General features: G+C 37.3%; 1 protein-coding gene across 1 annotated transcript in view; it reads left to right on the forward strand.

Moving 5' to 3' along the window:
* Window positions 1-12801, forward strand: part of PDE6C (phosphodiesterase 6C, cGMP-specific, cone, alpha prime) — a 31634-nt gene that overhangs the window by 11121 nt on the left and 7712 nt on the right. The window contains exons 2-16 of the mRNA XM_009334808.1: window positions 553-705; window positions 820-909; window positions 1143-1283; window positions 1857-1931; window positions 2020-2084; window positions 2196-2262; window positions 3020-3067; window positions 3272-3421; window positions 4114-4257; window positions 4341-4409; window positions 7533-7679; window positions 8057-8164; window positions 8272-8381; window positions 10201-10288; window positions 12003-12103. Coding sequence (XP_009333083.1) covers window positions 553-705; window positions 820-909; window positions 1143-1283; window positions 1857-1931; window positions 2020-2084; window positions 2196-2262; window positions 3020-3067; window positions 3272-3421; window positions 4114-4257; window positions 4341-4409; window positions 7533-7679; window positions 8057-8164; window positions 8272-8381; window positions 10201-10288; window positions 12003-12103 — 1556 coding nt within the window. The remainder of the gene's footprint in view (window positions 1-552; window positions 706-819; window positions 910-1142; window positions 1284-1856; window positions 1932-2019; window positions 2085-2195; window positions 2263-3019; window positions 3068-3271; window positions 3422-4113; window positions 4258-4340; window positions 4410-7532; window positions 7680-8056; window positions 8165-8271; window positions 8382-10200; window positions 10289-12002; window positions 12104-12801) is intronic.

Raw genomic sequence — 12801 nt, forward strand, 5'->3', positions numbered from 1 at the left:
AGACAGGAAGGAGTAAGAAACTGCTCAGCCAGATGCATACCTGCTGGGGATGCCTCTCTGCCAGAAGCATTTTTAGCCATATACATTCAGGACAGATGGTAGTTTTAAACGTTGTGTAATGGGACAGCATTATGAATTTTATTTACAGAAATAATTAAATAAGTATTAACATAGCTATGAAGTAATTCTCTTACATGCAAGCCTTATGTATTAGACTCTCAGGTAGCCACAAAGTCATATTGCTCTCTCCTTTATTCTAGATTTTCCCATATTTTTAATTCCTCAAATTCCTCATCATTCTAATAAAAACCTGCACAGAACTTGGTTTCAGAAGCTATATTCATAACCAATGCCTAAGTTAAGCTTGTACATATAATTCTGTAAGATTGGGTTAAATAATGATAACACTTTTTTGCAAGTATAAACCTACTGTACTATGAAACTGTGGTCATAGCATTGCAAACATAAATTATCAAATGAAATGATCATTTGCTCTTGGAGTGGTAATTGTTATGCGTTTCATGTCCAGGTTTTTTTTTTCTTTTCTTTCAGAACAACCATTTTTCTGACTTTCTGGACAAAAGAACTGGTTATACAACAATCAGTATGTTGGCAACCCCAATTATGCAGGGTAAAGAGGTGCTTGCTGTTGTGATGGCACTCAACAAATTAAATGCCACTGAGTTCTCAAAAGAGGATGAAGAGGTAATAACCTCAAATGCGACACAACAGTACAGTTGTTAGTTCAACAAGTAGTTTGAGTGAATCTACCTCTTGATTTGATACTTTTGTCTTATTTTTGCTCTTTGTCATTTTTAGGTCTTTAAAAAATATCTCAATTTTATATCTTTGGCCCTAAGAAGTCATCATACAACATATCTCTACAATATTGAATCCCGAAGAAGTCAGGTATAGAAGAATTTGTTAATGATAATACTTTTCTTTTGTGTGAAACCATTATTATTATTCCCACTATTTTATATTCTTGCAAGCTTATTGAAGTAAGGATAGCATCTATTTAATTTTTTTATTTGATAATAGTAATGCACCTTGTCATTTTATTCTGGAATGCCTAAGATTCATATGTTTATGTTTTCTTACTGTTGTGAACATTTATCCTCTTTCTCTTTTGTTGTAAATAGATGCTTTTGTGGTCTGCCAACAAAATATTTGAAGAGCTAACAGATATAGAACGGCAGTTTCACAAAGCACTGTATACTATTCGAATGTATTTGAATTGTGAAAGATACTCCGTTGGTCTGCTGGACATGACTAAAGAGAAGGTAACAATCCTTTTGCCTACTTGCTAGAAATGTGCTACTCCTAACTTTAAGTTAGAAAATCCATCCTTATAATTCATTTCTTCTGCATATTTCTAGTGCATGTCCCTCCAAGACACAAAGTTACAATGCTTTCTAACCCTTTGGGATAATCTATATAAAATATAACCACATTACAAAAATTACATGCAAAATATAAGCATGACAAAGGATACAACCACGATAAACATAAAGGCTAATTCTGAAATAATTTTTCATATTAATAATTCCATGTGAGAAAAGGTAGAAGAGAGAAGTGCAGGTCTGATTATTGCTTTATATATACCTGCCTTCTAAAACAACAATTAAGCTGTACAACCGTCCAGAGATAAGCTTCGGATTAGCCTGCAATTTACTGGCAAACATTTCTTGCTTGGAATATATTTAACAATGTTTTCTTAATATTGTCTGAAATGTGATCATAGTACAGCTATGGAGAAGGAAAAATAAAATTGATAACACAGATGTCATGTTATCTATGAACACAGAACTGATTTTTTTTTCCCTTTTGCTAAACCCTGTGTATCATTTTCTCAGGAGTTCTATGATGAGTGGCCAATCCGGCTGGGGGAGGCAGAGCCTTACAAAGGCCCCAAGACACCTGATGGACGAGTGAGGATATTAATTTTCCTCTTTATGAATCTTAATTTTGACATTGAGGTTGTACAGGTCACCTACATGTTTTTCTCTTTTTATTTAGGAAGTCAACTTTTATAAGATTATTGACTATATTTTACATGGAAAAGAAGAAATTAAAGTCATTCCGTGAGTATTCATTGGCAGCCTGCAAATGTGTGGTAATTAGATGTATTGCTGGTATAGAATAATAACATGTCTGTACTGCAGAAATAATTTAATTTCATTCTCTCTCTAAAGGTCACCTCCAGCAGACCACTGGTGTCTTGTCAGTGGATTGCCAACATATGTCGCTGAAAATGGATTTGTAAGTTCATAGCAAAAATAAAAACTATAAGTTTTAGTTCATGCAGTTCTTCTGATTGAACAAAAAAAAAAACCCCAAACCTCCCCATGACCAGAAACCTCTACAAAAATACTGTGCTGCTTCCAGTGTCATTGGTTCCCAGTGAAATCATGTGAATCAGTAGTCTGGATGGAGACAAGCCCTCAGCACAAACGACCAAAACATCAGGAAAATTTCCCTCTGATTGTGGTGACATCGGAGGAATAATGTGTGCATCTGATGTCACTTTCCAGGTGTGCTAAGTCTCACAACAAAATGTCAAAGTAAGAAAATCATCATATACACAGTTTTAAAATTTTCTTTTTTTCTTATCTCTTCTTGCGTAGCCAATATACGTAATTCAAAGTTGTGATGTATGACAGTTATTAGTAATCCTATGGCATTTTTAACAGCAGTAAGGGTAGAGCCCTTAGTACTCAGTTATTTCTTTCTATAAACCCCCCTGCCATTTTAAACTGGAAGTGATTTTCTTAACCATTATTCTTATGCACTGTGAGACATCATACATGAGGGACTTTTTGCTACAAGCACTCCAGAATGATGTCTGTTAGAATAATCGTCACATCTAATTTAATAGGAACAGTTTTAATTTCTGTAGCTAGCTAGGGTGCTCACTGTTGTTAGCTCAGAAAATAAATATGCCTTTTTAAAATATCAGGCCAAGTTTTGGTGCACATTATAGCCATCTAAACAATGTCTCCTTTTCTTTATGCTACAGATTTGTAACATGATGAATGCACCAGCAGATGAATATTTCACATTTCAGGTAATTCCAGTAATGTTAATAATTATAGATATTGTAGAAAAATAAACTAATACTTTCCACCAGTTAATTTTACAGTTGATTACATGCATAATTTCTCCTTTGTCTGTGATGCACGGGTCTTACTGTTACACTGCCTGTATCAATAGCTGTATTACTACTTTCAAAGAAATATACAACATTTCCTGTTCTTTGGCTTTCCCACAGAAAGGACCAGTGGATGAGACTGGATGGGTTATCAAAAATGTCTTGTCATTGCCTATTGTCAACAAAAAAGAAGAAATTGTGGGAGTTGCAACATTTTACAATAGGAAAGATGGAAAACCTTTTGACGAGTATGACGAACAGATCATTGAAGTAAGCTTAATAGGATTAGAGGCTTTAAGGAGCCATATGATGTTAACAAAAATATTATTGTAAAAAGTAATTTTGAAATGTCTAAAAATTTTCAAATAGGCTATATTAACATCTAACCAAATGTCTGTCTTCTTCACTATACAGTTTCTTAAGAATCAGAAATTTTACTTCCCTTTATAAACCTGAAAATTTGTGAGAGATCATTTACATTCCAATAATGAACAAAAGTCAGATATAATTTTATTTTTAATCATTTGACTTTTTAGTGATGGTCAACATCTCCTAATTAGCAGTGGGTAAGCAGGCATGGAGTGCTGCTTGCCAATGGATATGGTGTCTGTGATCGTGGGAGTTCCCAGAGCGTTCATGATCACATGCACTTGGGCGAGATAAGATGCTACACAGTGTATCCACGTTCACTCAGCTGACTTAAGCTTCGTAAGCCTCAAAGTCCTGTATACAAAATGGGAATTTGAACCCTTAATTATTAGGTTGAGACAAACAACGTCATTAATAGCTGTGAGGTGTTAACAGAACCTGTTGATGGAAGGTAAAGGCCTCTAACAAGTAGAGTTACACATTGATTTTCAAAGGGCACTACCAGAAACTGGAGTTTAAGAGAAATGAGTTCAAGTTGTCAGTTTAATTTTATCGTCATGGTGTCATCTCCACTTTGCTTGGCTTTGTTCCAGACTCTCACACAGTTCCTGGGGTGGTCTGTTTTAAATACGGACACTTATGACAAAATGAACAAGCTTGAAAACAGGAAAGACATTGCTCAGGAAATGCTTATGTACCAGACAAAGGCCACCCCTTCTGAAGTTGAATCTATACTGGTAAGTTTCTGTCTACAGTCACAAAATTAAAGTAGGAAATTTGCTACACAAAAACTAAATTTCTTACTCATTTTCATTTTTAGAAATACAAGGAGAAATTAAATGTAAATAGTATAGAAGAATGTGAACAAAAGGATCTTATCAGGATTTTGGTAAGTCATTAAACTGAAAATTCTGGTAGCGTGTTTATATCGGATAGTAATGTGTCCTCATTATAGAAAAAGTTGTGTATAGCCAAATCCTGATTAATACAATTGATTTTAGCTATCAATTCCACAAGCTAGATGGAGTTCATTTAATAATACATCTTCAACCTCTTCGGTTCTTCTACATGCAGACCCCACTGTCACCTACAGGGAAACATTCTGTCCCAAATATATGTCAGCAGACTTGGGTAGTCAGAGTTACATAGAAATGTTTATATGAATTAACATTTAAAGTGTTTAACTTCTTTAAATATCCATGGGGACAGTGCTATACCTATAACTGAATTTATTTAATTTTGAAAATAAAAGAAGGGACATTGATGTAAGGTCACTTTCATTCTGAGTAAGAGAACACATGTAGGAGTCTCCAGTGGAACTAACCTACTTTCAGATTAATTTTCCTGCATTTCCTTAGGCAGTGAAGTCCAAAGACAGTGATCAGTGACTTCACAGTGATGAAACAGATTTGACCTAATCAGTTAAAACTCTGCTACTACTAAAACAAAAATGAGTCACCTTCTTTTCCAGGCTGTGCAGTCCTCTGGCTGCCTTAGTATTTCCATCTAGAAAGGGAGTGCCTTTTTGGAGGAGAACTCCTGCTTGTGCTCACTTGCACTTTGTTTTTTTCTTGTGGAGCGGTCCTGGAGCACATGCACTGGCTTACTTCGTCTGAAACAAATCTTAAAGATGTGCTCCAGGAAAACACTGAATGAACCCCCACTGTTAATGGATCAAAACAGAGCTAGGCTGAAGAAAAAAGGTCAAATACACACAAATCTGTTGACTTCCAGTACCAACCACTTCACGTATTTCCTCCTATTACACCACATTTGCTAATGTAGACATAACCATAGGGAAAAGATGTCATTAAACTATTTTTAGTTATGAACATGTGCATGCCAGAATGCAATGGTGTTAAGGTTTTACTGGCTCCCACAAAACAGAAGCTCACACAGCCTACAAGCAGTGAAACCAAAAAACACCAACAGACCGTGTGTAGCTTCACATACCTTTTAAAGTAAATTTAATTTAGCTGCATGAAGAATTGCAAAAATTAATAGATAAACATTATAAAATCTCTCTACTGGTAGAGCAACGAGTGATTATTATGGTACAGGCTCCAAATGTAAAAACATAGTACTGATATGAATTTTTAAATCTCCAAAAAGCAATTAAAATGAGTTCTCTCAACATTGTGGAGTCACAAATTCAAAGGTCCAATATCTTCTGCACTGCCAAGGCTACATGCAAATGCTTTATCCTATTATAAGACCTGGAATCCCACATAGCTAATGGGATAAAGCAGGTGTTTCTAGATCTGATGATTCACAAAGTAACGGGTCTTAAACACCACTGCTCCAGGTTTCCTTGTCCTTGACCTCAGATGACAGTAGATATAAAGGAAAATCCCAGAGAGAAGGAAATACCTTTGCGTGGATGTTCAGCCTTATTTGTTGAAATATGTGCATACATTCAGCCACCTTTTTTCCTTATCGGTAAAATGGAGATCATTTATAGACTACTATGGAGGAAGGGAGTCATTGTGATCATATAATCTATTTTCTGTGTTCCACCAGACTTCCCTGAATTAATTCTTTTTTGGATTGGGGTGCATCCTTTAAAATATAATACCACTCTCCCTAGGCTTTGGGATATACAGATGAAAAGTGTTACACAACAGTTCACTAATATCACTATTACCAGTTAGGCTATTCAATGTGACTCTATAGAATGTATACAAAATAATTTAAATTTAATACCCGCTTCTTAACTTTTGTATCCTCTGCATTATAGAATTTAGTATATGTTTTATGGAGGTTTTTCAGTACAAGAAAGAGCTGGCCTAAGTTCTGTATCTGCCTTTCAGAGAGAGAAAAATCCCTGAATGGCATCGAGACGTCTTCTAATGAAATTTAGTACATGAAGAAAAGATTATGTACTTATACAGTCCACTACTTCTGGAATGATCCCTCATTTTCATCAGTGGTCAGGATTTTTCAGAATAGACTGTTGTAAACTACAGAAAGGCAATGACTAGGACAGAATCACCACCAACTACAGCACTAGAAAGTAAATGACTCAGGGATTTGAACTAAGCCATAAGAACCACGAATACTATATGCTTTGTACATTTAAGTATTGTAACAATTTTTACTTTATGCATATACTGAGATCATTCGAGAGCCAAGCAGTCAAGAATCTATTACAAGCAGACAAAAAAGAACACAATAAGATTTGTGAATTTTTACATCTGATCTTGTAGGATTTTGCAGTCCACTTTCCATGTACCAAATCAACTTTACAGATTTGTCTATTAAGTGTATATAGGCTATCATAAACAAAGAGACTCTCACAGGAGACAGGGTAAGACAGACTAATTTTGAGAGTTGGTTGTGGAGTGGAAACAAACCACCAGCACTCCAGAGGTTAAAAAATGTACAGGAATCTTTGCTTGCCTATAGGCTCTCCAAGAGAAGACAAGGCTATGGGTAGGTAGGCATGCAAGCAAGCCTTCTGTTATTAAAAAAAAAAAAAAAAGATGTTGTTGTTAGACTTTATTCTACTGTAAAAGTAAAAAATGTTTTGTTCTAGACAGGTTGGTTTTGGTCACTATATTCATCACTATTCATAAGATCCAAAAGGGAAGAACAGCACTTAACAAGAATAATTTTGGTTGTGAAAAAGATGAACTGCAGCCTTGAGACCAGCCTAAAAGTGAGAGAATCATAGGATTTTATACCAGGAAGGAGAAACTCCAAGGCCTGAGATTTCTGAACTAAGGAAATGTTGAGATGGTCACAACATACTGTGTTGGAATTCAGAGTAGGAAGAAACACCACCTGGACAAGACTTTTACCTATCCTCTTTGAGAAGAAAGCCAGCAGTATCATGATTGTGTTTCATAACTTAATACACATTAGTTTGTACTGAAACCTGAGGCCTTTGAAGATATAGTAAGCATACTGTCCTTAGGCAATGTTTCTACTGAAGTCAGAAAAGAAAAGAAAAAAGTTTTTCCAACTTTGTTCTTGCCAGAAAAACTCTTGTGTTTTTGACTTTTCCTAACAGAAGGAAGAACTACCTGATCCAAAAGATTTAGAACTGTATGAATTCCGCTTCAGTGACTTTCCCGTTACAGAGCATGGCCTGATAACTTGTGGAATACGACTGTTCTTTGAGATAAATGTTGTTGAAAAGTTCAAAGTCCCAGCTGAGGTATGATTTATTTTGTCTTGTTATTTTAAGATAGAAGAAAAATAGCTGACTGTAGGTCCTTTAATATAGAAGTAGGCAATACTAAAATATTAGTGGTATGGATAACAATCTTCCATTCTTAATTAAACATTTGCTTAGTTGTCATAAAGAGTTAAAACTAATCCTGAAATTGTGTGAGCTATGGAAGGAATGAAATCAACATGAATTTACATAAGAACAATTTGCTGTTTCCATGTTTAATTCAATGAAAAGCAATTATTTTCATAGAACTTGCACATTATTACAGTAATTTCATAGTATATTCCAGTAATTTTATCAGAATTCCATAATTTTGTTTCAATTAACAGCACAGTCTTAATAACTTTTGTTGATAATAGGTCCTTACAAGATGGATGTACACAGTCAGGAAGGGTTATCGAGATATCACTTACCATAACTGGCGACATGGATTCAATGTGGGACAAACAATGTTTACTCTGTTGATGGTAATGTTGCTAATGTTAACCTTACAGTCATTATTTAGTTTTCCTTTCAATTCCAACTGAAAAATTCAGGAAGGTACACACTCAGAATTGTCTGTTTTCTTTTACAGACAGGCAAAATAAAGAAATACTATACTGATCTAGAAGCCTTTGCCATGGTTGCTGCTGCTTTCTGCCATGACATTGATCACAGAGGGACCAATAACTTGTATCAGATGAAGTAAGTACAAATGCTCAAATATATGGATACGTAGAGCCTCACACATGAGGCCACAAACAAATGAGAAAAGTAAATTAAAAACCCTAACTGGATTACTTTTTTCCAAGACAGGGCATAAGCGCTTTTCTGGAGAGGGATTCAGGATGTGGCATAGACAAGGGCCAGTTTAGAGGGAGACAGGATTTAAGCTGCGTTCTTTTTCTCTGTTTTCTACTGTCCGATTTGACTAGCTCAGTTGTTCCTGCCCACTCAGTTTACTGACTGATGTAGGTCCTTTCCTGAGATGAAATCTCCTCATGTTATACAGGATTCTGAGCTAAAGAGCTTGCGTTCTGCCACTGGGTCCACATGGCAGTAAGTTACACATCATGAGGTTAAGCTTTGCAATTCATGCTCCTTTTTGTTCTGAGAAAATATTCTGAAGGATTTCTTTGTGATTTTTCCCTTGTTTGTTATCAAACAATATTAATTAGTAGATGCTTGTTATAAAACAGTATTAATTAATTTTGTTTTAAACTTACCTTTTCATTACAACAATACATATCATGGTGAGACCCTGAAGAGTGAACAATCTACCACTTAGTCTTTTACGTGATCTGTTAGGGCTTGTTTCTATGTACTAGCCAGAGAACACAGGTTTCTCAGAATGTCACGTGTACCAGAAGATTATAACCATGATTTTCTGAGTACAGTTTCCCACCAACTGTACCTCCAGAATGATTCATCCTTCTCCTCTGACCCTGGATACGTTCCTCCCAGAGGAGGCGTTTCAGCCGGCATGCTGGAGCATGGGGATTTTCTGATTATTCTCAGGGGTTCTCCAGGTAACGTAGGAGAGAGAGAATGACAGACGTTGATTCTTATTCAGCGGATTGCCTCTCATCCAAATAAGTTTAAGGGAGGTTTTGAATCTTCCTACTGTGGTCTTTCCTAGCTGAAAGCCCTCTACGTGAGGTCATACGCAATAAAGTTATTTATAAAAGTTATCAGGCTTTACCACGACAGCCCTAATCACAAGTCAGAAAATACAGGTAGCACGTAGCAATCCGCCTTGGGTTATCTGAGGAACTGAGTTATTAGCCAAGGGAAGAAAGGAGGAAAATACACTTCCAAACATGCAGAACCACCTGGAGCCTACATAGGTAGGACATTTCTCCCTTCCTCCCACTACCATAGTCTGACGCAGAATTTCATCTGCTTGAAGCTTAGCCCAACGTCAGAGGACTGCTTTGAGCTCTGTGATAAGATTGAACAGACTTGAGCTGTCAGGACGTGCGCAGACCATAAAATGGTGATTTTGGGGGAGGGGAGGAGCCCAAGGGCATTAGAGGAATTAAACTCCATTATACTGTTACTTTTGATTTAACTTACTTACAGTAAGTTGAATCACAGAGTACATGGCCCACAGTCATTACAGACAGACGAGTTCAAAAGCCATGCCATACAATAAATACCAAAAGATGCATAAAGGCTATTTTTAAGGCACACAGAAGGTGCGTAGATTAAACAAACAGCAAAACTGAATGTGCAAGACAAAATAGATGCATGTTTTAAAGAACACAGGTTTTGAGTTTTGAGGCACCTAACCATGCCTTTTAGTGGGCACTGAACACCCAGTGCTCTCCAATTTCCATCATTACTCAGTCACAAGAGTGAAGGCAAGCAAGTTATTTTTTGCTCTGCATCATACCAATGGTTAAGATATATAGATTAAATTATTGCCCATGCAGATCAGAAGCATTTTAATCCTAGAAATCTGAATCCTGAATCAAAAATATTGCCTCCAAAATATTATAAAAAATTGCTTCTTTTTCAACAGGTCAGCTGCTCCGCTGGCAAAACTCCATGGCTCTTCCATTTTAGAAAGGCATCACCTAGAGTACAGTAAAACCCTACTGCAAGATGAGGTACGTCTGCATGAACCTTCTGCTCACACTAATTAACACAAAAGATCCAATTAAGTTATGGTGTTACAAATTTCACTGTGTGCCATTCATTCTTCTAGGCCCAGATTAAGAAATCATGCTAAAATTCAGAAGTTTAAGCCAAATTCTTATGCACTGTCCATTTCTAGGGAAACATCAGTAATTCCACCAGAAATAGACTCACTCAAGATAGAAAGGTTTTCCTCTGGGCCTCATTCACACTCCTCAGGTTTTTCCACTTTCACAAAACAACTAATGTTGAATCCAAAGCAGAAAATACAATACATACATACAGAATGTTGTAATTAAGCTGCTGCCCCTGGTTCAGGAGGTCTGAGCTCAGCTGCTGGCTCTGGCAGCTGAGGAGCAAAGGGATGGAGCTGTTTATGGAGGGCCCCCTTAACCCCAGGCCAGACCCCCCCCACACCTTACCCTGCTGAAACAGAGAAGGCATCATGAGGCTCTGCTGCAGCTCCCATTACTGATCTTCCCTGAATTAGGCAGATGCCCTCAGCTGCCCTTAGCTGCCCTTCCCCAGCAGCTGCAGAGATGAGGCTTCCCACCGCAGTCTCCTCAGGCTCAACAAAATGGCAGCAGTGCAGCCCGCTGGGGCCCTCTGCACTGCGAAGCCCTGCTCCTCTGGCAGGGATCGGCCATCCTTCCCTCAGCGGTGCCTGGCTCTGTCCTGGCTACAAGGGAAGAGACTATTTACAACTCTACTACATATTTTGCAGGGAAATAAGAGATTTAACAGGCGAGGCTTGAACACATGTGCCCCTTCCATCCCACTTGTTCATAGCAGCATGGTAGGCACCCACGTCCACCTTCATTTTTCATTTTCTAATCCCTGTGGTGGTGCTATTTCCTGACCTTGTGAGGCCACAGAATAAATCCTCACACTAACCAGTAGCACAATGACCATAAAAACCGCAAAAGATTTATGATTTGAAAAACCCCAGAAACCACCTTTACCTTTATTGATGGCGGTGTACTTTTTCAAATGTGAGATGCTGGGGACTAACCCCTGCTCTTTGCTGGAGCAGTTGTCAGGATCCCTGGAGGCTCTCAACAGCGGCATCGCTGCACCCCGTGCTCTCACAGGTATTGTCCCCTCAGGTAAAGAAGGAAGGAAAACCAGCACACTTAGAAAAATGCTGAGTGTGATGCTTTAACTCCCTTTGCCTGAGGAAAAGGCCATTGCACTTGCTATAGTAGGTCCCCAACAGCACTGCAGGCAATTGTGCTGACCCAGGTTAACAGGAGGAAAAGGTGTCTACTGTGAAGCTTTAAAGAGTCTAGGAAAATTAAGTTTATGGAATGTGAACTGTAAAGAAAATATTACGAACTGCCATTTCTTTATTAATTATGTGGGATACAGGTGGTTTTCTTTGGTTTTAATTTATATATGGCAATAGCAGGACTTGCAACTGTTTGAATAACTGTGGATTTAGTTATTTGTGCAGCCTCTGGGGGCAGCATCTTAGATCCACCTACCATTCACACAATTATTTAGCCATTTATTAGCCATGAATAAGGGCCACCTTTACCAATTGAATAATTTTTCATTTGTAGCATTATTTTAATTTAGGGACGGTAGTTGGCCAATTTTGTTATACTATTCTGAGGCAACCTGTATAGTACAAACCAAAGACAATGTTATAAAAGGAATTGAATTCGTGAACTTTCCATCTTGCAGAGTTTAAACATCTTCCAGAACCTAAATAAGCGCCAGTTTGAAACTGTTCTGCACTTATTTGAAGTTGCAATAATAGCAACTGACTTGGCTTTGTATTTCAAGTAAGTACTAAATTCTGTATAACTTCCTACTGAAAAAAATGTCAATCCTATACAATTTATAACTGTAGTTTTTAGTTGTTTATATGCAGAGTACAGAGCTATATTTAAAATTGTCATTCAGTCTAATTCTTGTAAAAATGATACATTCTTAGATTCATTATAAGCTTTCGCATTAGAGAACACATAAATGTATATAATAGTACACATTTCGTAGGTCATTCAAATATGCTTTTAGTTACAGCAAACACTATATTTCAGAGGTGTGGGTTCTGTAGCTTAATCATAAGGTTGCGTGCATGTGTGATAGTCAGTGTACCATACTACAATTACTCATACTAAACAGGAGTATGCTTATGACATGGAAATTAAGACGCTGGTTTAAAAACAAAACTGCAGACATCAACTGATCCCAGTGCTAAATATGCCAAAGACTCAAAATATCAAATCACCCATCCTGTTCTTAAGTTACTGACTTAATGTGCTTTCATAATGGGTATTTTCCTTAAAGATATATGGAGCCTTTTGTTTTGGTCCAGATCATAGAATCATAGAATCATTAAGGTTGGAAGAGACCTCCAAGATCATCGAGTCCAACCGTCAACCCAACAACACCATGCCCACTAAACCATGTCCCTAAGCGCCTCATCTACACGTCTTTTAAATACTTCCAGGGATGGGGACTCCACCACCTCCCTGGG

This window comes from Pygoscelis adeliae, unplaced genomic scaffold (genome assembly GCF_000699105.1).
Source record: "Pygoscelis adeliae isolate BGI_AS28 unplaced genomic scaffold, ASM69910v1 Scaffold632, whole genome shotgun sequence".
Taxonomy (NCBI): Eukaryota; Metazoa; Chordata; class Aves; order Sphenisciformes; family Spheniscidae; genus Pygoscelis; species Pygoscelis adeliae.